Here is a 22808-nt window from a genome sequence, read left to right as displayed (position 1 = left end):
CTCCCAGCCTAGGGAAGGACTCAAGGCTAGACACCAAGTGATTCGGGGGACAACGAATGAAAAAACAGGATCGGAGTGAGTCAGAGGGCTAAACTAGGACGGATGGGCACGAGCAGAGAACCCGGGACAACGGCCCACTGCTCTTCAAAGGCGTCAAGGGAGCCAGCGGACGCCGCCAGAGAAACTCCGCCCGGATGCGTGAACAGACGGAGGAACGGAAAATGGCCCCAGTCGCAGGAAGTCCCATCGGCCAACCTCCTCTCCGGTGTTGGAGATGGTATTTGGCAGGAGCAGAGGAGGTTGAGACAGGAGATCCGCGACTTCGTGGGGGCCACGGAATGGGAGTGCATAGATAAAAGGTGAGGGAAAAAGTGCAACCAGAAACGCAAAAAGATATTCAGGAGGACCGGACAGGGCTGCAACCTGGCGCACTCAAGTAAAGTGCGCCAAGGTCTCCTTCACGCACAGAAAGGGCAGGTGTCGGGACAGGGGAAACCGCGCCAAGATACACACCGTGCTCACGGCCCCCATGAAGGAGCCGCAATGAATCCCCAGCGGCGTGGGACCAGGGCAGAGTACAGCTGGCCCACCGGGGCTTCTCACCCTCGAGAGGTGGCAGGAGTCCGCCATTTGGCATCGGGCGGGACGCGAGGGTGAGGTAGTGAAGGGTGTGGAGCAGAGCGTTACAGATGTTTCCGTGGCGCGGTCTGAACAGAACCGGCTGCGCATCGTGCAGCGGCTTGCAGAGAAAGGTGAGGGGCCGTTGGGTCCAGGGCAGGGCCTATAAAAATGTTCCATGGGCCCGGAGTGGAGGTGTGGGCGGGGCGTGCCATCTCGTAGACCCGGCGAACGGTAACCCGAGCGCCAGGCAGCAAAAGCGGCCTCACCCTTGAAGTACGCGACCTGAGTATGCGTCTGGAGAGCCCCATGCGCCGGGCGAGTCAGGGGATCCGCAAATCTCCCCCTCGTAGTCCAGAGGTCTCCGACCCTGGTGACTCCCGCCAAGACCCAGCCTCCTGCGCGCTGGGGGACCTCCGCACCTGCACCGAAGCTGGGATTGTGTATGCAGGGCTCCGCTGAGGAGGTTCGGCCCCACGGTGCGCCCGCACGGACCTGGTCGCGGAAAAAGAGCTGCCAGGTTGGGAGGAGGTCTTGGTAGAAGAGGGTTCCCCCCAAACCTCCAAACTCCTGATCAGACACAGGAGGAGCTGACTCCGACTGTGGGTTCCACAAGAGGGGAAGATCACTGAGATGAACAAATCTGCCAATAAGCGCAGGACCCACCAAGGTGGAGGAGGAACTTTGTCACAATGGAAAAGCCGTTAATACATTTTAGAAACACCTAAAATTAGTTATTATCCTATATTACATTACATGCTTCTATGTGTATTGTAATATAGTGTTATATACTAAAAGCACAAACACAAAACTTGACTCTCTATAGTAGGAAGCTTTTCTCAGCATGCATGGGGGACCTAAGCCATCACTTTCTGCAGAAATTAAGTTTATTTTTAAAAGTACTTTTCTAATTCTCCTGGTTGGAAAAAGAGCTTTTTGAACACAAATCAATTCAGTAATGTCTTCCCAAGTTTGCAGAACAACACCCTTAGTGCCTCTGCTGAAACTGAAAGCATTCCCAAACTGCAGAGAAGTATAATTGACAAGACTCCAGTGAATTTCACTACTGCTATTCAGAACATTGTGAAAAGTGGTCAATATGTCAAGAATCGTGTCAATTTCCCTGTGAAGCTCAGGAAAGGTCTGAAAAGTGGTTAAGGTCTTTAATGCAGTTATTCACAGGGAAGAAGGAGGGTAGAGAGAAGCAGAAGCATAGACAACCTCCCCAAAACAACCATGCCAAGGTTTTTGAACTAGCAAAGATGAAGGGGCTCGGGACTGGCAGAAATAAAAACATCTTTTTACTTGTAAACTGAGCAATTTTGATATGACATTATTAAGATACAATATATAGGAGATCCCATGACAGCATTTTTAAGAGTTATATGTCAGAACTGCTCTTTAATTATGTAAGAGTAACTAAACAGAACAGAAGTCCCCTTTAATTAGCTAAGTCTTGCACAACTCTGGCAAATGTGAAGCACTATTTAAGTGCCAAGCATTCTTCTGATCTACCCACACAGAATTTTCATAAAATAAGCAGCCCTGTATATTTTCCATTTATTTCCTCACCTGGGATCTGATCTTACAATTCTAGTGCAGGCAAATCTCCCCTGAGTCCTTTATTTGGGGGTTTCTGTCAGTACAACTTTTGAAAATTTCAGAAAATTATTTTTGTTCTTTTCCCAGACAAGATGCTGCCTGTCACCTAGACAAATTGAAAGGGCTGCTTGCAAGGAAAGGAGTGCCCCATGAAACAAAGAGAAGCTCTTTGGAAAAATTCTCCCCACACAATTGCTCCAGGGATGGCCAAGATGGATAATTGTCATGTGGGCTGGTGTATGATTTAAAACTCTAACTTAACCTATAGACAGGAGCCATTTTGTCGTCTGATGGTATCCCCAGGCTCTGCAAACTAGTTTGTCTGATCACTAGCTTCTATTGTTCCCTCAGATAAGCAAGGCCCCAGTGAACAATTAAAGCTTTCAATAAATAATCTGTAAGCACATTCATTTGATTTACGGTTATTTGATACAGCAGTTAGTTTCAATGGGGCAGTTAATATTGATCACGCAAAGTACTCCAGACAAACATGAAACACTTCCAGAACTCCATGGATTATTACTCTTTATCCACCACTCATCTGGGTTACTTGTAATGGTTGTGAAATTCAAAATCAATAATAACAATTAGTGTTCTGTACACTCTGAGGAATGAATCATGTGAAATATGTTTTGTTACAAAAAATGAAACATAAAAGAGCTTATAAATGTATAAGATGCTTCAAAAAGACAGGAAAAACTGAAGTAATTTTCACACGACACTGTAAAATGGACAATGACAAGAATAAAAAATAAAAATAGAATATGGATCAGTAAATGCAGGTGGTTAGAAAACAACATCAACAACATGTGCATTTCAGGGCATGGTTCTTAGGGCCAAGGACTGTCACAAATTCCTGGGGAGAATTAGGAACACCAATCCCACTGATTGTCAGTGAAGTCAATAGGAATTGTTCTCTTAGGCTCTTCTGAAAATATCAACCCAGATCCCACAGTTCACACTCACTCCCTGACTCCAACTGGTAAGAACAGCACGGTTTTGGTCCTAAATCAGGAAATGAAAGAATACAAAAAAGTCACAATTCCGCTCCCGCTGATTCCAAATGAAGCAAAATCCATCGCTAAATTGGAGCTAAATGTTTGTAATGAAAACTTATTAAAATTAATAGAGCTGGCAATATGTTGTATGTGATATACATCTAAAGACACCTTTCCCTGGCTTCAGATTCATATAAATTAGTTGTGAATCTAATGAAATGCATGGAAACAACACTACTTCAACATCTCTGCTAGAGTAATAATTCTAGATAATTAAAATGCAAAGCAATAAGAGAAATGTTTTATCATTAAACTGTAACCAGAGCTCTGTGTGAAATCATCCATTCAGAAGACTTGTTTTTCATCAATTATTTGTTATTTATCTGATGTAAATATAAGAAGGGCTAATTATAATGTATGACTCCTTATGCAGCTTCTTGTTATTAAGGCCAATGAAAGCATTCTGAAGACCATAATGAAATAATTATGTTTGCCTTTAAGAATTCTCTTCAATAACACATGGCAGTACTGCACTAAATTAAAACATCAGGAACTAAATTTCACTTGCATCTATTTCCATTTTAGCTAATTATACCCCCAAGCTTTCCAACAGACCAGGCCCTAAAAATCTTTTTGAAGCTGAAATGGCCTAAGGAACAGCAGCCTTTTATAATTATGGACTTTGATGAAGAAACAAAAGTAATTCAGCCCTGGAAGCTTTAATATTCCAAAAAGGTTATCATATGAAATCTTCATCTGCTATGAAAAACGGGGCAAAACTGGGGTGACTGTACGCAAACATTTGTGTTCCAAGTAAATGATATTTGTTTTTAATCGAAATATATTTCACCTGCATCACTTCCACCACGGCTCTTGTTTGCAGATTATTTTCTAATTCTGAAATGTTTGCACGTTTCGATGCACGGTAGTTAGGATTAGTTAGAGGGCAAGGGAGGGTGGAGCTAGAGAGCAGGTATGCTGTGATTGAGCTCTACGTGTACACGTGTCATACAGCCACTTCAGCACTTTCAAAATCATACGTGAGGATCTGAAGCTATCTCCTAACAAGCCCTCCGCGTGCTCATGCTTCAGTCACAAAAGTGTTGTGTACACAGAATGCTTGCAGGATCTGGCCCAAAACATGGGGAAAGGAAAGGATGTGGCTAAGGAGAGGACACAGCAGGATCTGAGTCAGCCCAGATGTCCTGCTGCTCAAAGAGTAATTCTTTGCTTTTAAACTTTAGAGAGATGATAAATCTACAGCGTCTCAGAGAAGTGAGTGTGGTAATACAAGCAAAAATAGAGACTGGAAGCTCACATAACTAGCGTGGAGAACATATGTGGCAATATGCGACTAGAACAACGCAGGTCAAAGGTGCTCTCAAATTGCATTGGGAGTGGGGACTTGAGGAAAATACTTCATTTATAAAAACAAAAAATAATATAATATTTTGACCACAAAGATTTCAAACACAGACAGACCAAATTATAGCAAAACATCAGTGTGATGGGGTGGAAGGACCTGTAGCCATGCTTGAAAACTGGGTCCCAAAGGTATTCAGACTCGATCCTAAAGAGGATGTTATAATACTTAGAGAGCCTATTGGGTGGCTAAGAAGATTTCTCTAAATAAATAAATAAAAATAAAGTCAAAGATCTTCTTTTTCTCAGGCCTCAGTGAGAAAAGTAAGAGCAACTGCTAAAAAATTTAAGGATCTCATCCTTAAAAGTCAAAAGAAGACACAAACTTGCAAGACTTTTCTCTTTTAGCTTTGCTCTCTGTCCCAAGCTAAAATTGGAGACTACTATTCTCTTAGGAAAGCATCCATCTTTTTCTAAGATGCCTATTTCAGGGGTACACAAAAATGCTAAACATCACGAGATGGCACTGTTATACAGTCTTGCAAACATCCTAGTGTTAGTGTGCGAGCAAATGTTCAATCTTGGGAAGACATGATGTTGTGTTCTTAGTTTTTGTTATGCATATTTGTGTGAAGAGGCAGTGGACCTTGGAGAAAGAGCTGTGCAAGCAGCAGGAGAGTTTGATTTCTTGGTCTCTGATTAGAGTTCAGTTCCTAAGACAGAGTTGCTCTTTGGGAACTGGGTATTGATGTTGGACCGAGATTCCAAAAGAAGGGATTACCTGCATGCTTTTTGAACACCTCTGGGATTGGTGTATGTGTGTAAATAAAAAAAATTACACTTACAATATATCCAGGTCCCAAAACACTGAAGCCGACTTGCAAGTCTCTGGAAAACTGCTCTCATTTAGCAGAAGTGTGACTCTGGTGTCAGAATGAAACACTGGTGCTGAAGAAAGATCAACTGTCAACTTTTCCATAAGATACTGATGCCTCTATTTGACATTCTGCTAAACTACCAGTGAGGCATGGCGAGAAAGAATAAAACAGTTTGTTCTAGGCCACTAATTTAATGGAAAGACTGTTGCAGGAACTTTTGCAACCTTGAGCAGTTGGATTCAGATATTGAATGATGGGAATCAACAGATTTTTAGTTTGGTTGTTTATTTGCTTATATGCTCGCTGAACGAGGTACAACTTTAATTGTATATTAAAGATAAAATAGATGGTTTTGTGGTTAAAGCACTGGATTAGGACTCAAAGAAATCTGGGTTTAATTCCTGGCTCTGCCATGGACTTTTTGTATGACACTGGTCAAGTCTCAAACTCTTTCTGCCTCAGTTCCATATTTTAAAAATGGGGATAATTCTTCCTTCTTTCCTCCTACACCATTCATATCTTGTATATGAGATTTTAAGTCCTTCTGGGCAGAGATTATCTCTTCCTATCTGTTTGTGCAATATCTTGCACAATCAGATTCTGATCTTGTTTGGGGGCTCTACGCACTACTTAATATAAATAACCAAAATACATAAGCCTATTAATGACTCAGTTGCACAAGCACTCCATGCACAGAACTCCTATCAAAGTCAATGGGATCTATGTGTATGGACTGCTTACAGGATCAGTCTCTAAAAGAAAACAAAATCATCTTATCTAAGGGTATGTCTACATTGCAATTAAAAACATTGCGGCTGGCCCATGACAGCTGACTCATGCTCATAGGGCTCGGCTAAGGGGCTGCTTCATTGCAGTGTAGACTTCCAGGCTTGGGCTGCAGGCTGGGCTCTAGGATCCTGTGAGGTGGTAGGGGTTTTTAAATCATGGAAAGTGCATAAAATGGAAAACCCTCCAAACTATGGATGGACTTTAACAATGTATCCTTACTGGTGAAGATCCAAAACAATCTGTATTTTTATAAATGCTCATTCAGCTTTAACCTATTTAAATCTATACAGCTTCCATTTATTTGCATGTATATATTTAGTTGCCTTCAATTTTACATATGCCATAGATCGGAGGTGAAATCATTTGGTCCAAGAGAAACAGAAAGTATAGATATCCCATATCCAAGATTCTTCATATTGACATGCTGATTGATAATCTCCTCTTTTAACAGAAGTATTTTAAGAAGCTGTAAAACTCAAACAGAATGTTAAAACAAAGTAGGGTTAGTTATAAGGGCTTGTATTAGGAAATTATCTTTCTCCCTGCCCACTTCTAAAATAAAGGCACAACTAAATTAACTTTGTGGGCAAGTGTCCCTAAACCACATACTGTCTTTATCAGACTGTCATGTATAGCACAAAAATTCTCATACTATAGTTTGTGGAATACTTACTGATGGTCTGCAAAGGGCTGGCTAGTCACATGGTGCTGGTTCCTCTCTCTTATTTCTAACTGCTAAAATGTACTAAAGGCAGCTAAAAACACATCACTTTCCTACAATTACTTTTCCAAGTAAACAACGGCTGCTGTCACCAGAGGGATTTTACTTCATTGCCAATGGAGGAGTGGTAAATTTGGTTGTGAACGGAAGGGCAGAATGTGTGCAGAAAATAATGTCTATATTAAAATGCAGACCACAATGAAAAACTTTGAAACTCGCTGATATATAGACACTCATGAGATGACAAATGCAAAGAAGTGAATGTAAACTATTAGATGGCCTGGGGGGCTCAAATTAATATTTCTGCTGTTGAAATCTGCAGTTCTGTTTGGACAAGGTATTCTTGCCTTCTCAATTTACGATGTGCTATTAAACAGAGCCCATGTATTGCCCCAGAAGTGGCTGCATTTCTATGGTGGATGAAGTCATCTCAGTGGCTGGTTTGTATATCAGTTTCTTTCTTAAGGTGCTTTGGAAAGCCCTTTAACCAAGATTTAAAAAAAACAAAAGCCTAAAATCAAGTTCCTAAATCCATATTTGGACACCCAAATAAGTGGTCTATTTTCAAAGGTGTTGAGAACAATGGGAGTTGTTGAACGCTCAGTAAATTTTAAAATCGGGCCACTTATTAAGGTCCCCAAATACGGATTTAGGGGCCTAACTTTAGGGTCCTGTTTTTGAAAAGCCTCTGAAATATGTGAAAGCATGTCGTGCCAGACGAATAGGACCATCCACAGTATTTAGACTATTTTAAAAGAAACACTTTAAAATTGATACTTCTGTCTCAAAAATGTTTACTAACAACGAAGATAAGAGAACATGGAGAAAAGTCATCTCTATTTTGCTAGTTTACTTTGTGCATGTGACAGCCCCTTCTGGATACCTGTAGTCAGTTGCATTGTTTTGCCTGCACAGTTGCTAATTTCACAAAAGATTTCAATGGAACTAATTCTGGTGTAAAGGTACTACTCAATGCAAATAAAGTGGCAAAATAGGGCTCTTGGTAAACAAAACTTGCCTGCTGTTTGAGTAGGGCTTTCACACACAATAGCATGGAGATTTTTTTTTATTTTTTTTTTAAAGAAATGGGATAATATGACTGTAAAACCACAAAAACTGATGGGGCAGAATCTGAAGCTACAATTAGCTGTTTTGAAATGAATTAGATATAAATTTCATGATGTCTCTCCAGCTTTTCCCCCTCTTTTACAAAATGATACTGTTAATGCATTCCTATTGGCATTTTTCCATCAAGTAACTGCCCCCTCTCCAACCCTAAATTTCTTGCCAGCAAGGGACATTGGTCACCACAGCCTATGCCAGATTTCAGGAATGGGCCAGATTAACAGCCCCACCCTTCAAGATGATATCACGGCATCACCAGACCATGTTGGTTGCCTTTATTTAAGTGTATGCCATTGATCTATTATGTGCCCTTGTCAGGTTCTGGGGCTGCCTGGCTGGGAGCATGGTTCTACTCACAAAAGGGCAAAGCCAAAGGAAAGTCACTCTTCCTGCTTTACTCACCATTATATCTAAATGTGCCCATTTTCCTGCCTATATTAGTGCCTACAGCACAATATTGTTCTGTTAGCTGGATTGCCCATTGTGTGGTTATAATAATCTCATGCATTTCACATCTTATATTTTTGCAATTCCATTTGGTTGATGAGATTTTGGCTTTCAGCAAGCAGTGGTATGGGTCTTGTTGCACGGATATGGACTCTCTGAGTATGAGCACAGGTAAAAAATCAATTAGGATTTGGTATGTCACAGGATAATAACTTTGAGCAGTGTATCCTGGTGGAAGTGGTTATAATATTGGCTTCCCTAAGAAGTAAACACTGATAAGAGGCGAGAGGGTGGTCTGGCTTCCCCACCACACAGTAATATAGAAATGGGGGGGAGGGGGAGAGAGAGTGCTCCCTCTTTTGTATTAGGCATTCACTTACCTTCCTGTAATCTACAAGAGCAAAACGCTTAGTGCAAAGTTTGGGGATTTTCACAGTACAGTAGCCTATGCGAGACGGTGTGCCTGTTTAGGCATTTGTGTTATGCAGGCTTTGTTATTAGGCAGCCCTGCTCAGTCCCAGAAAGTCTGGATAATAAAAAATATCCAAGCACAGGAAGGGGAAAATACAGCTCCACCTTCCTTTTCAACGGCTGCCAGAGCCTTTGGAGTCTATAGAGTAAAATCTATTTACTCAGGTTCCAGTTTCCTGGCCATTTTATACGTACACTGGTGTCCTCGATGCACAACAGCTAGTGGAGATATGGAAACCTCTTTGAAGCCGTGACTAATTTTAGCCCCCATCAGTTGCACGTTCAAATTCAGTGTTCCCAGGCTGACACCAATTCTTGATTCCCTCCTTCCATGCAGGGCTTGGGCGAGGGAGACCACATTTTTCAACAAAACTGATCCCTATGATCAGTGAGACTGCGATGCAGAAACTCACCACAGTTCCACGCTTCCACTGGAGCTTTCAGTATGACTCGATGTTGTGGCACACAGCAGAAGGCAGAGGAGCCCTATAGCACACCGTGCTTCAGAGCATGAAGACACTGCACTGGGCCTAACCACTGTTATTCTTTCAACACTACTCTAGAAGATCTAAAATCCTCCTGTATAATACAGGTTCAATTCATCAGCTGCAGAGAGGGTGGTGAGCAACTTAGACATGAGCAAACTAGTCACCTGGGGCATGTAAGTGAGATGGAAGTGTAATTTGCAGAGTGGTACATTTCATTACTAGTGTAACCAAGTGTAAAGACCCTTAGCAGAGGTTGGTTGGAGGGTAGGAGCGCAGGCATGAGCCACATATGGTTAAGAGACATGGCTTGTGTAAACAGCTTCTGGAAAGTGTACTCACATAGTGGAAAGTGGTGATGTCGCGCAATGTAAGGATGACTAACTCCAGTTTCTAAAACGTAGTCTCCTTCTCCCTCCCAATTTGGTACAGAACTGCCTGGCAACAGTGCACAAACTCAGATTTGCCCTGCTTGGGGGCACCTTTATTTCAGAGGCCCACTACACAAATCGAAAACCACCCACAAATATTTCACTTTTGCTCCAAGCTTATTCTACACCAGTAACACCAATGTATCCCTCTCAGATTTTGCCCTCAAGAGTTTTTAACAGTGGTGCACTTCAGCCATAGTTTGCATGCTGGGGACTAAATCAGGCCTCCTGTATCAGACGATAAAATACAGGATCAGTTATTCTAGTTTCAGTTCATTCAGAAAAAATATTCATGCCATGCTTTTTCAAGAGAAGGTAATGAAGCCAGGATAACACAGAGGATGAGAAATAATTTAATCTGATGCTTGAAGTAAAATTCAGGGAACACCGTGACAGATTTCATTACATCTTACAGATGCTTTTACTTGTTATCTTTGTAGACTGATTAAACCATAGGAGATCAAGCGCAGATATTTTAAATAAAGTACTTAACAACTCCTTCTTAACCATCTCGCTGTGAAGTTTATAACAACCATTAAGGAGGATAACCTGTTTCGAACAGACCTTGCTTTCTCTGGTGCCAGTATGTGATTTTACCAAATGCACCTGCAGCAATCTGATACTTGCGAATGCAGATTTCAAGTCCCACATTTCAAAATGTCTGTTTTTACATTCAGAATGATGAAAGAAAATAAGGAACTAAACTCTTTGTTGGGCACAGATGTTTCTAGGATTTCCAGTGCCCACAGAGAACAAGAACCTCCCCCAATCCACACTTCATAACAACCTGGGATTTAGAAGTAAATTTTATGCTTCTGGATTTATTTTTTAACAAGATTTTTGAAAGTTAACACCTCCAGTTCTTACTCAGCCAAACCTCCCAGGGAAGCCAACTAGGAATTTTCCCTTGAGTAAGGACTATATACTACAGGGATTATACTGATTGTATTTACAGCCTATGTGTACACCCATAATTTTATCTTTATTGAGTTCTCTATTTCTGTAAATGTAACAAAATGTGCTAGACTAATAGTGGTTTTCTATATTACTTGTTGAAACACTGCTTTCATATGAATGCTTAGGTTATTCCTGTTTTGGGCCTTCTCATTTGAGGTCACCTGTTAAATGAATCATATGAAAAAAAAAATTTCTATAGGATCTTCTAGGACAAGGGGAAATCAGCCATTCTGCCTTTTTCATGTTCTGTCTGGTCCAATCCTGAGTGCACTTATGCTTCCATGCTATTCAGCTGTTTCATGTTTCAACAGAAGTTATTCAATCTCTACTTATTTTTTTTGTAGCTAATTACTGAAGCTGTGCAACAGGGAAGCTGAAAATTATATTGTACTTTAAAAAAGAGAGGTATTTTTATAATCTTAATTTTAGTCTATATTCTCCTCTTTAAACGTCTATATTCTCCTCTTCAAATCTAGTCTTGTCTGATTTTGATATATTGGCCTGATTTCTCGAGAGAGAGAGTTAAGAGGAGTGCTTACTACTGATGTTTAAAAATTCAATCAGTCAGTTTTATTCCCTTTCTTTGAGTCCATTACTTTCTTTGTAAATGAATTATTTCTTCTCTTTAATCCATTACAATAAAATTAAATCCACATGAAAAATATACATACATATATTAATTTTGAAAAAAAACAGTAAGCACAAAATGTATATATACATTCTTGTGTGTATGTGTATATAGTGTGTGTATGTGTGTGTGTGTGTGTGTGTGTAAACATATATACTTACATGCACACATGTGTAATATATACAGTTTATGCTTGATTTGCAAACCTACTCAACAGGAGAAGGAAAAATAGTGTACAAACACAAGTCATGTTTGGAGTGCGTCTTACCTTCTGTTTCAATGTGCAGACCTTCCATAGGCTAGGACAATTCATAATATTACAGGATTGCACTCTGCACATTGAACTGCAATGGAATTAACGTGCGGAAGTTGGGGACATACAGAACTCTAAATTAAATGCAACAAGGATTAATTCTTCCAGCATCTCAACTGCAGCATTGATGCTGTTCAGGATTGTTACTGGGCTCTTCTGAGTCTGCAATATGCATGTATTATTCCCTTAACATCCATTTACCTCCTACTCCAGACTCCTCATCTCTATCAAAGTAGCATTTATAAAGCCTAAATCAACTGCTGCAGGTGCATCATTTGTATTGTTGAGACCCTCCCTCCCCATCCTCCCCTAAAAATCCTACCAAGTACTTAATACTTTTGAATCTCAGCAATGATTACTTTACAGAAAACCACAGAGGTCTAAATAGGAAGAGAGAGTCAGGAAATGTGTGGCTGAAATTAACCATTGTCATTGTTACATTTACAGTACTGGAGCAAACTTTAGTCATTGTGCTCTTTGTATCACTCCCCCAATCCCAAAATTGTTCTTTGTCAGCACCTCATATAAGTAATAAAACAGTTTATATTTCAACAGAATTTTAATAAATTAAAATGTGTGCATATTTTCATATGTGCACACAAACACATATTTAGAGTACGTGCTCATTTTTTCAGAATAAAAAAAAATGCTACATAAATTAATTGAACACTATTTAGAAAGTAACCAGCTAATGTGCTTTCCAGTATGAATGAATGTCATTAACAGTCAGTGCAAATTACAGCCAAACAAATTATAATTCAGGTTCAGCCTGATTTTAAGTTTCCTTGCAGTAAAGTTTAATTGTATTCCTAAAAAAATTATGAGACTCAATTCCTGAAAGCACTTTTCAATATTTTATTTACTCTTGTTAATATGAGTTTCTTTGATTAGCTGGCCTTTTCTGTTATCAACACTTGTCTCTTATCGCTGGCCCTAGGCAAATGACATATTTACCACTCTTCCACTCTGATAAGGGTAATCCTATGTTTAATTTGTTCAAGAACAAACACAATATTTTTCATTTTTTAGAACATGTTTCTAGTTAATAACAAAAGTATAGGAAAGTGCAGATAAAAGCTACTTTATCTAAAAATTATTTAAACAATTATCGGAATGTGATGAACAATATTTTTCCAATGAAAGTTTTATATTATGGGACTTGCTTAATTCAAAATTCTAGTATTCAAAGCATATTTATTACCATAGTTAAACTTATATTTCTGTTTAAATCATGGTAACTAGAGGATACATTTTTAGTGAAATGTCTTTAGTTTCTTACGGTTATGGAAGAACTTTCAAGCAATAGGTTTTCTTTCATATCTTGTGACCTCAAATGTTGAAATATTTTGAAAGTAGCTTAGGGAAAATAAATAAAATATGTTGATTTTTTTTTTTTACTGAGTTTAATTCTTTTTAATTGTAAAGATGTTAAACATTTGAACCCATATAGTTGCCAATCATTGATTTTTACAAGTCTTTTCTCAGTGGTTTACTGGTTCAAGAACTAATGCCATGCATATTCTGAGAAAAAGTTTTACGGAGAGTCATAAACATGATAATTCACCAGGCACTTCTTTTAAGAACTTTTTTTTCTTTAATTCCCTCTGGATAAACAACATTGAAGGGAAAGCTACATTTATTCTTATGCAGCTTTGAACTCTTTGGAAAACAAAGATTTCAGACATAATTCTATAGCTAATGCTGCACTGAAGTGTCAAAGAGTGTGTTAAAAACATTTTGATAGATAGCCAAGTCATTTATCTTAATCAGCGTCAGAGCAGAGAAGCATCCTGCAGGCTCTTTAATGCAGAGTATAGGAGATGCATACTGGTACTTATAATTTCTCAGACTCGAAACTACAGTGTTAAAATACTGCCACTGTTTACCATCTATGTTTCTCACCACTATGTCAAGATCAGATAACAAAACAGTAATTTTTAAAAAACTACATTATAGTGTCTCGCTTCCTTCTCTACTAATTCCAGACTCCGACTGAATCTGAAGGTATGAAAATAATTGATGGCTAAACACAAGGGGAGTTCACAGTTAGTAGTTTTCTAGCAAAACAGCAACTTCTTATAGCAACAAAGTGAAGAAGAAAGGTGGCAGCAAGGTCAGTACAAAGAAATATTGCTTTTTCTTAGCAAGGGAAATATTAATGGAAGCCTAAAACTATCGCCTGATTTCAAGAACATCACCTACACTATGCAGTTTAAATTCTTTGTAAGGAATGTACAGAATACAATTTTAATTGCTTGGTTGCATCGTTGAAATGTACATCAAGAAAATATGCAATCAATTATCAAGTGTGATGGGAAATTATAGCAAGGAGGCAAAGGAAAGAAAACTACAACAGAGATTCTGTGTAACTTGTCCTTCATTGGACGGAATTTAAAAAGTCGTACTGCACTATATTATTGTTTTGCATTTTCCTGTTTGCTAAAAAACCTGGTTGAAGGGTTGATATACTGTGTAAAAAGGTGGAAACATAAAACGTATTTTAAATATTTTTTTCTGCGAAAGAAAATAAATACTTACACAATCACATTTTGCATAAGAAAAAGCCCTTACAATCCCTATCACAAATTAAAAGTAATTTTTTTTTAACTGCATGCAAATAATTTTTTTGAAATCTGGAAAAAATAATGGGACCTACATTGAGCACTGTGCCGGTGTTGCCAGTCTGTTTGTGCCAATCCACTGAAGCATGCTTTCAGAGCCTTCTCCTGGAGCATGCAAGAAGACGGACTTGCAGTGTAGAAATCCAGAATTTGACCAGGGCTCACTGCTAGAACATCCATACAGTCAAACATGATTCCCCCTCTGCAGAACGTCTGCAAAAGTGCTTTCCTCTAGGTGTGGAGGAAAATGGTATATAAAAGTACACCCAACTCCATCAAACTCTGCCCCTTTTTTGGCACGTAGGCTGTTCGTCTTTTTCCCAGACCAGAATCATGAATTATGACAGACAACACAGCTAAAAGCCTGTAATTGATCCAAATGATCATTTACCATTTTCCAGGCTGCTCAGCCAATCCAGCAAGATAGGGGGAAACAAGCAACATTCCAAGTTTTAGTTTCAATCAAATCATTCCAAAAATCCTTTAGAATCAGTCCTGCCTCATAAGTTGCTGTTGAAGATATGATCTTTTTTCACATCACATACATCATCAAAGTTCCAGTAATAAAAGACCTTTGATAGTAACTCTAGATCCCCCTCACCAGTGAATAGATCCTTCTGACTCTGAACAGCTCACTTCCTACTATTTGTGTCACACAGAATGAAAGATTGAATTGCCTAATGTATGCGAGTGAACTTTCCATGAACCCTTCCCAGGCTGCTAACCTTCAAATGACCCAAACCAGTCTGACATCACCAGCTCCCAGGATTCTCACACTGCTTAAAAACTCCCAGCAGCCCTGCAAAAGCAGACAGGCAGAGAAGCAGGCAACTATTAGCCATTGCCTTTATACTTTCTTATCTTTAAATAATAAAACCAAAAAAATAAAGAGGAAGATTAAATTGCAAAAAGGCTGCTTCTGGGTCCTGTCTGCACAACAACAAATCTTGTATGCATATCATCTGATTCTAGGTGTGTGGATTATTTTAAGTGCCACTCTATTTCTTAAATTCCCTGCACAGTCCCTATCTCCTCTGTAGAAAGAATCAGCAACATACAGACACAATTTGCCACTTTACAGGGACATGGCTACAGACACTAGCTTCTCATCTTGGGGAGACAGCTACTAAAGAACATCACAGACTACACTCCTCCCTGTGCAAATCTGTGTTAATGTTTTGGCTGATATTTGTAACACAGTATCCCTGACAGTCTGGAGCTAAAACTCTCCATGCCAGCATCCACTTACTTGAGAATGTTCATAGGCCCATAACTAGGAGAGTATTAGGTGCTTCAATATCCATCCCTCTTCCACCCCCTCCAGACATCCATGTAAATGTAATTAAACACAGCAAATGAATCATTACAGCTTGAATCCTGCAGATGACTCAGGCTGCTGAAAGAAGTGCAGCAAGCCAAAGTGATAGCATTTGGCACTCAGCATTTGCTCAGCACCAGCGCAGAGAAGTTTCTATGTATGGGGACCCAGTTCTGCCAAGCAGCTCCCAGAATCAGACTGTGACCCCTGTGTTCACACCCTACACACTATTGCAGTGATCTTTGTACAAAGTATACCTTGTAAGGTATCATTTGAAAACTCAAAATTTGCTGGTCAGTACTGTCCTGGTAAAATATGTGTGGCAACATAATATGTGGTTATAAGATATCCCTGCATGATGTTATTAACACACATTCCAAACCCCACAGCCTTGCCCAAAAAGACGTTGACAAACAGGTCCATCCTCAACAAAGGAATGTGTGATCTGCTTGATTGGCATTTAAGCAGTAAACAGAGTAAGGGAAGACAGGGGTGGGGTGCTGGAACAATTTGTATAGTGGGGGTGCTGAGAGTTATTTAACCAAACTGTAAACCTAGTATATAATGGAAGCCACTTCAAGCCAAGGAGTGTGGCAGCACCCACCATTCCAGCACAGGAGGTTCAAATAGGTGAATAAAAACCAGCAGGGAACATCCTTCCACATAGACTGTTTAGCTCCTGGTTCTCAGCTGGAAATATTTTTCAAGAAAAGGACTGAAATTATTAAAAAAGGAGGGCCGAACACCCCAAGATACCCCTCTCTCTCTCCTTGCCCATCGCATTGACTGCACCTGAAGAGACAAGGCAAAGAGGCGTTGGACTCTGGTGGAAGGGTTGTGACCTACAGAGTTTGGACAGTAAGATAGCTGAAAGCAAGGGATGAGACCATGACTAAAAAAGCACAAAGCTCAGCTGTCTCACTGGTGGTTCAGTGCTGCTCTCTCTCAACTCTCATCTGCATCTCACAAAAGCAGGACACAAAAATTCTGTATTTTTCTATAAACAGTCTCCTTCCTGTACAATCTTGCGTATGGATCTGAATCCTGTCAGCTCTTTACCTGGATGGATTGCTATAGGTATTTTAGTAATGAAAAGGAAAATGTAATATCAAGTTCTGCGACACCGTTTTCCCCTTAAAAAAATAAAAAAGGACAGAAACTTTCAAAAGTGGCCTCTTATTTCAGGAGCTTGAACTGAGACACCTTGGATCACAGGTGTTGAGAATTTGCATCTTATACTGGCTTTGAGTTAGATTTTCTAAGGCACAAAGGGAAGAGAGGAGCCCAACTTTCATCAAGTTTCAATAGGAGTTGGGCACTTAATTTCCTTTCATGCCTTTCAGTATCTCCCCCTTCAGGTTAATATTGCAGATACTCAGCATTTCCGAAAAAATCAGACCCACGGTGTCTCAGACTGGGCACCCAAAACCAGAAAAACACAGAATTAGTGGACACCTTTTGAAAACTTCACCCATAACATCTGATGAACCTGGAAACATTTTGGGTGGGAAATGCACACAAGAAAAGACAAAAAATACTAAGGAGAGATTCACTTTGGGACCTGATCAACTTGCTTAATGGATGTGATGTTCTTTCTCTGCAGAAAGTCCTTTGTTGCGTTAAAAGCTCTGTGACAATACCTGTAGATTGTGTTAACAAAACTTTCTGTAAAGATTCAAGAAGTTAAACAAAACAGCATTGTCCCTTGAAACTGATAGGTCTATACTGAAAACAAACCTTTGAACAAAAAGCTCTGTTGTGATCTAGAAGCAAAATCCCTTTGAAGACACACAAACAAAAGCTTTTCTTAATTTTTTCCCCTCTCAGACAAAAGAGATTTAGCTGTCCCTGCAGTAGACATAGTCTCACTTCATCGCCTATCCTGATAGAAGAATTATAGGGCTGGAATGCAACACTGGCATCCAGGGGCTTTTAGAGTCTGTCAGGGGAAACTCACCCCATGCTGAAATTGCTCCAGCTTAAGAAGTGGCTCAGTGACACTTACACTGTAATGTGAAAAGTATGCACAATGCAGACTTACCCAAGCACATGACAACAATTTTCAGCACAGTAAGCAGAGTTCTTACTATTAACAAGAAAAAAAAAGGTGGTGACATTTTACTAAAATCTGATTTTATCACGTGGCTATTGCTTTTTTCGTTTTGTTTGTTTGTTCATTTGTGGTCGATAACAAAGCTTCATTGAAAGACACTATTTTATAGCCATATAAAACCTGTTTTCTCATGATGAGAATTTAGGAACATCTAGTGTGTCATCATTAAGATGATTGGAAAGATACACACAGAACAAAACATCTTTTGCCAATTTCCAAATTAGCAAGAAAGGGGGCTCTGTACAGCCCAGAGTTCTGGATATGGTGATCGTTTAGACCAAGAAGGTACCCTGATGAATTACAATGCACAAAACCATACTGACCAAACATGGTTATGTTTATTTTTTAACTGTTCTAATAAAATTATATTTAATATAAAACCTATTTGGGGTGCTTTTAATTGCAGATAAGTCATGGGCAACTTCTGAATATAACTGCCAGTAATTCATGCTTAATTGCATACGAATGGAATAAGATGGCTTTTTCATACTATATCTAAATGGGCCAGGTAGTTCATCATGTTTTATTATGAATTATAGTTGTGCTAATGATTACAGTTATTACTGAACCATGTGTAATTAACGAATTCCTCAAATAATCTAACAGTTCACCTCTATAGTATTTCTTCTCAGTTCTAGAATTTAATCAGTTTATTTATCTACTCCAAAGTTTTGTTCCTCTGTAAATTGTGCAATTCATGCTCTTTTTAAAAACATAATACAAAGAAGATGCACCTTGATAACTTGGGAGAATTTTGGCAAAAAATAATATTCATATAGTGTATATCAGACAGCACTAACTACAACCATTTTGAAAATACATTGAAGGCATAATTAATAAATTGGTTAATTCAAATGTAACGAAGCTTGAATTATTGACACATTTTATACTCTTATCCAGTTCTTGAAAGATTCAAGTGGAAAAGAACTCTCCAAAATTTTCCCATTAGAGCATACAACAACAAAAAAATTGATTTCATGCCATCACCTTGATCTGTTTTTTCTCAATCTATGGTGGCAAGAAACTTAACAATAAACATATTCTTATCCACAAATGAAATAAAAAGTTCAAGTTGGAAATCCATTTTTTTCAGCATTACTGTATATTTGTCTGTGTTACATAGCACATTTGAAACCCATAATCATAAAACAAAAATTTACAGCTAAGGTTTAGGGTCTACATCTGTTTCTCTGGTTTTTGTACAGCAATTACCCACTGGACAATTCAGAATGAAGCACCATGAATCATGTTCTGCACACATGTTTGTGCTGGTCACTTTTTGTAAAGAACAAGAGTCTGAGGATGCCATAATATGCTTCACAGAGACTTGTCCAGAATTAGGTTGAATGCTGTGTGCTGTCTAAATAAAAAAGCTTTTACTAGCACCAACATATTATTGGCAGACTGTTACAGCCTTATGTGAAGGACAGAAAAAGAACAAATACACACACACATACAAAATCTTTAAAAGAAAACATGTTGGCAGAAGCCTACCTTTTTACATGCATTTTACCATTAATTAATGTAACTCTCTCTTGAAACAGTTTTGACAGCAGAGTAAATGGTTACTAGTGAGTGATGTGTGTGTTTAAGCAGTAAAAGCAGAGACAAAGTGAGGTTTCTTTTACTCCCTAGGCAAGTGCTGACACTGAGCTTGCCGCCTCAACTCTGATACTCAGAGATTCCTTTGTGTCAGTTGCTGGGAGAATCACTGGCAGTTAAATCACTGCCATCACCCACACACAGAGGCTTTGATTTTTACCTCTTTATTCAGAATAGATGCTAATATGAAATATTACCTACCTTTTCTTTTCTTTTTTTAAGTTTAATGACATGGGGTTTAAAATCTGGCTACCCAAATCCCACTGTAGTTTACTGTATTTACATGTTAATATTGTAGGATGTTTTCACATGCTTGAAGAGTAAGAACAATTTTAACAAATTAGGGAAAAGAAGGCTGAACCAGGGGAATGGCTGAATATTTAAAATATCAAGATGCTATTGAAAGGATATGAAACACGTAGCAGGAATCAGACTAGAACAATATTGAACCTACGGAGAGTATATCACAGTACAAATATTTTCACTGGCAAAGGAGAGAGAGCTTTGATAGATGTGAAGTACAAAAAAAAAGCAGTCGCAGTGATGATTCTAGGTTGCTGTACTCCAGAATTCTCAGTGGCTTTAACGTGGATTCCACATAACATGCAGGATCAGGTCCTAGCTCCAGAGTTATGTTCCAGATACATTACTAGCAATAGTAAAAGGGGGAAAGTGGGTCTGGTTCCAGGTTCACCACTATAAAATGCTCCTGGAGCATACAGCTAGCCCATGAGTCTGTTACTGCACATGGCTTTTTGTTTGCTTGTTTTACCATTAGGTACATATTTTCAAAGATATTTTTGAAAAAAAAAAGTTATAACCTAAAGGATATTAATATTAACACAATTACATACATATAAAGATACCCAAAACAATAACATCTGTGAATAATTTACATTTTAAAAATTGGGTAGTTGAACTTTATTCTTCTGCTGCCTGCGGCTTTAGGAATAGCAATGGTGGGTTGGATCCAAAGGCCACCTAGCCCAGTATCTTGTCTCTGGTACTTCAGAGACAGCTGTAAAAACCTAGAAGTGGGCAGAAGTGAGATAATGTGCTCACCATAACAGGCCTCCTACTGATCTCTAATAGAGATCAGCTCAATATCCTTTATACAAATTTTGTCATTAACTATGATAACTGGATCTTCTTGATAGCCACATCAATTCCCAGTCCTTTTTTGAGTCCGGTTAAATTCTTGACCTCTATCACTGAGAGGGATAATACATTATTGGTCTTTGAAACAGAGAGGGATAATACTTTCAGAAAAATTGTATTACTAATCTATAGGGTAAATTTAAAAATAGACAAAAATCTCCTTGAGGCCCAACAGGCGAGCTGTAGACTCCAGCAGAATTCAGTAGTGCTTGTGACATCACCAGCATAGCTCATGGACAGGGAGGAGGTAACCTGCAATTTTGAGGGACCAAAAAGAAAAGATAGGATAGTACATATGAAATTAGCTACATACTGAATGGGCCTCTCCCTGCTTGCTGCTTGGGGGATCCAGAACACTGCAATTATTAAATGTCTTCCACTAAAAGCTATTGGCAAATAATTATTTTTTAAATGGATTGAGAACTGATGTTTCAAATTTTATCTATAAAGACATTTTTACAGCTTGATTACAAATCTCACGAAATAGATAGTTTTAATGGAAATGCTGAGGCAACCTTAGCTATGGAGTCATGAATGGCTCTGACATACTGTATTATATAATCTGGTGAGAATGTGTATCGGAAGATCTATAAAATATAAGCAGAAGCAAGATAAAAAGGAATAGAAAAGGAAGTCGAAATATTGAACATTAAACTGCAGAGAATATTTCTGCTACAGATAAGCACTCTTCATGCTTAATACGCTCACAGTTAGTTGAAGGTACAAGTGCACAATGATCCACTAATAATAATAATAATAGAGAAACCAAGAGGCTGTTTGAATAATTGTTTTGTTTCTGACTTTTCTAAGGAGGAAGAGGATGGAGACCTGCCTAAGAAAGGGATTACATTTCCTGGTACGATTGGGGAGGAGTAAGATAATATGTATGGAGAAGGAAGATAATATGTACAATACAACAGACATAGCAGTGGAAAGACTGGACAATTTAAAATAGACAAAGTACCAGGTCCAGATAACATACAACCCCAACCGTTAAAGGAAATGAGGGCAGAAATTAGTGAGAACTAGTATATTTAGAAGTTCTCTGTTGACAGATCAGATTTCTGGGGACTGGATACACATAGCAGCATTGCTTAAACAAATGCCATAGTATTCAGCAAATGCTTGTGAAATTCAGCCCTGGGCATAAGAACATAACAAGGGCTATTCCTGACCTAACAAGTATTTTTAAAGTTTAAGAAGTAGCTAAGTGGTGTATAGACGTTGTGGTTGTCCTCTGCACAAGGGAGAATTTCACACAGATTTAGCTTAGAATTTGTCATGTACTGAACACAAGAAACAAATTTCTAGAAGATTGTGACGGTGGAAAACCTATATAAAGGCAATGGACCAGATTCTCAGCTGGTGTAAATTGGCATAGCTCCACTGACTTCAACAGATTTACACATGTATTTATGACATGCACGTCTTTCTTAATTAGTTCACAGAGAAGAGTAGTGCTATATACTGTATCTCTTGCTAGGGAACAATGAAAAAGTTTTTTTAGCTGCAAATGGGCAAAAAAACAAAAACAAACGATCCATATAAGAGATAGTGAAGATGTGGTGGTATAGTTGTGGTATCCATTGGCTTGTTAAAGGTAATAAAAATCAGTTTAATGGGTAGCGATGTTATTCTGATTTATACTTGCTGAACAAAGAATGCCAAAGAAAAACCCCAGTGAACTGAACTGAGAGCACTACAGTGAATGGGAAAAGGCATTGAGAACATATATTGGCCTCCGGTAAAGAATAAAAATTCACTAAGAGTTACCACACTTTTGCATCTGAGAAAGCTCAGTAATCCTCTCTATTTAATATAGGTAATGAAGGGGCCGTCACTCAGGGTACGTCTACACTACAGGATTATTCCGATTTTATATTAACTGGTTTTGTAAAACATTGTATAAAGTCGAGTGCACGCTGCCACACAAAGCACAATAATTTGGCAGTGTGTGTTCATGTACCGAGGCTAGCGTCGATTTCTGGAGCGTTGCACTGTGGGTAGCTATCCCGTAGTTATCCCATAGTTCCCACACTCACCCCCATCCATTGGAATTCTGGGTTGAGATCCCAATGCATGATGGTGCAAAAACAGTGTCGCGGGTGATTCTGGGTAAATGTCGTCACTCATTCCTTCCTCCGTGAAAGCAACGGCAGACAATCATTTCG

The 22808-nt window shown here is 38.9% G+C and overlaps 1 protein-coding gene across 2 annotated transcripts in view; it reads right to left on the bottom strand.

Annotated features, from left to right (window-relative positions):
• RARB (retinoic acid receptor beta) overlaps positions 1-22808 on the bottom strand; it is a 313595-nt gene that overhangs the window by 140547 nt on the left and 150240 nt on the right. The window contains exon 1 of one of the 2 annotated variants that reach the window (XM_032768028.2): positions 14482-14960. The exons of the other annotated variant lie outside the window; for it this stretch is intronic. Coding sequence (XP_032623919.1) covers positions 14482-14638 — 157 coding nt within the window. The 5' untranslated portion in view covers positions 14639-14960. Of the gene's footprint in view, positions 1-14481; positions 14961-22808 lie in introns of those variants that run through there. 2 annotated transcript variants of the gene reach the window in all.

This window comes from Chelonoidis abingdonii, chromosome 2 (assembly GCF_003597395.2).
Source record: "Chelonoidis abingdonii isolate Lonesome George chromosome 2, CheloAbing_2.0, whole genome shotgun sequence".
Classification (NCBI taxonomy): domain Eukaryota; kingdom Metazoa; phylum Chordata; order Testudines; family Testudinidae; genus Chelonoidis; species Chelonoidis abingdonii.
Note: the sequence above shows the minus strand (reverse complement) of the source record. Positions and strands in the feature narration are given on the sequence as shown.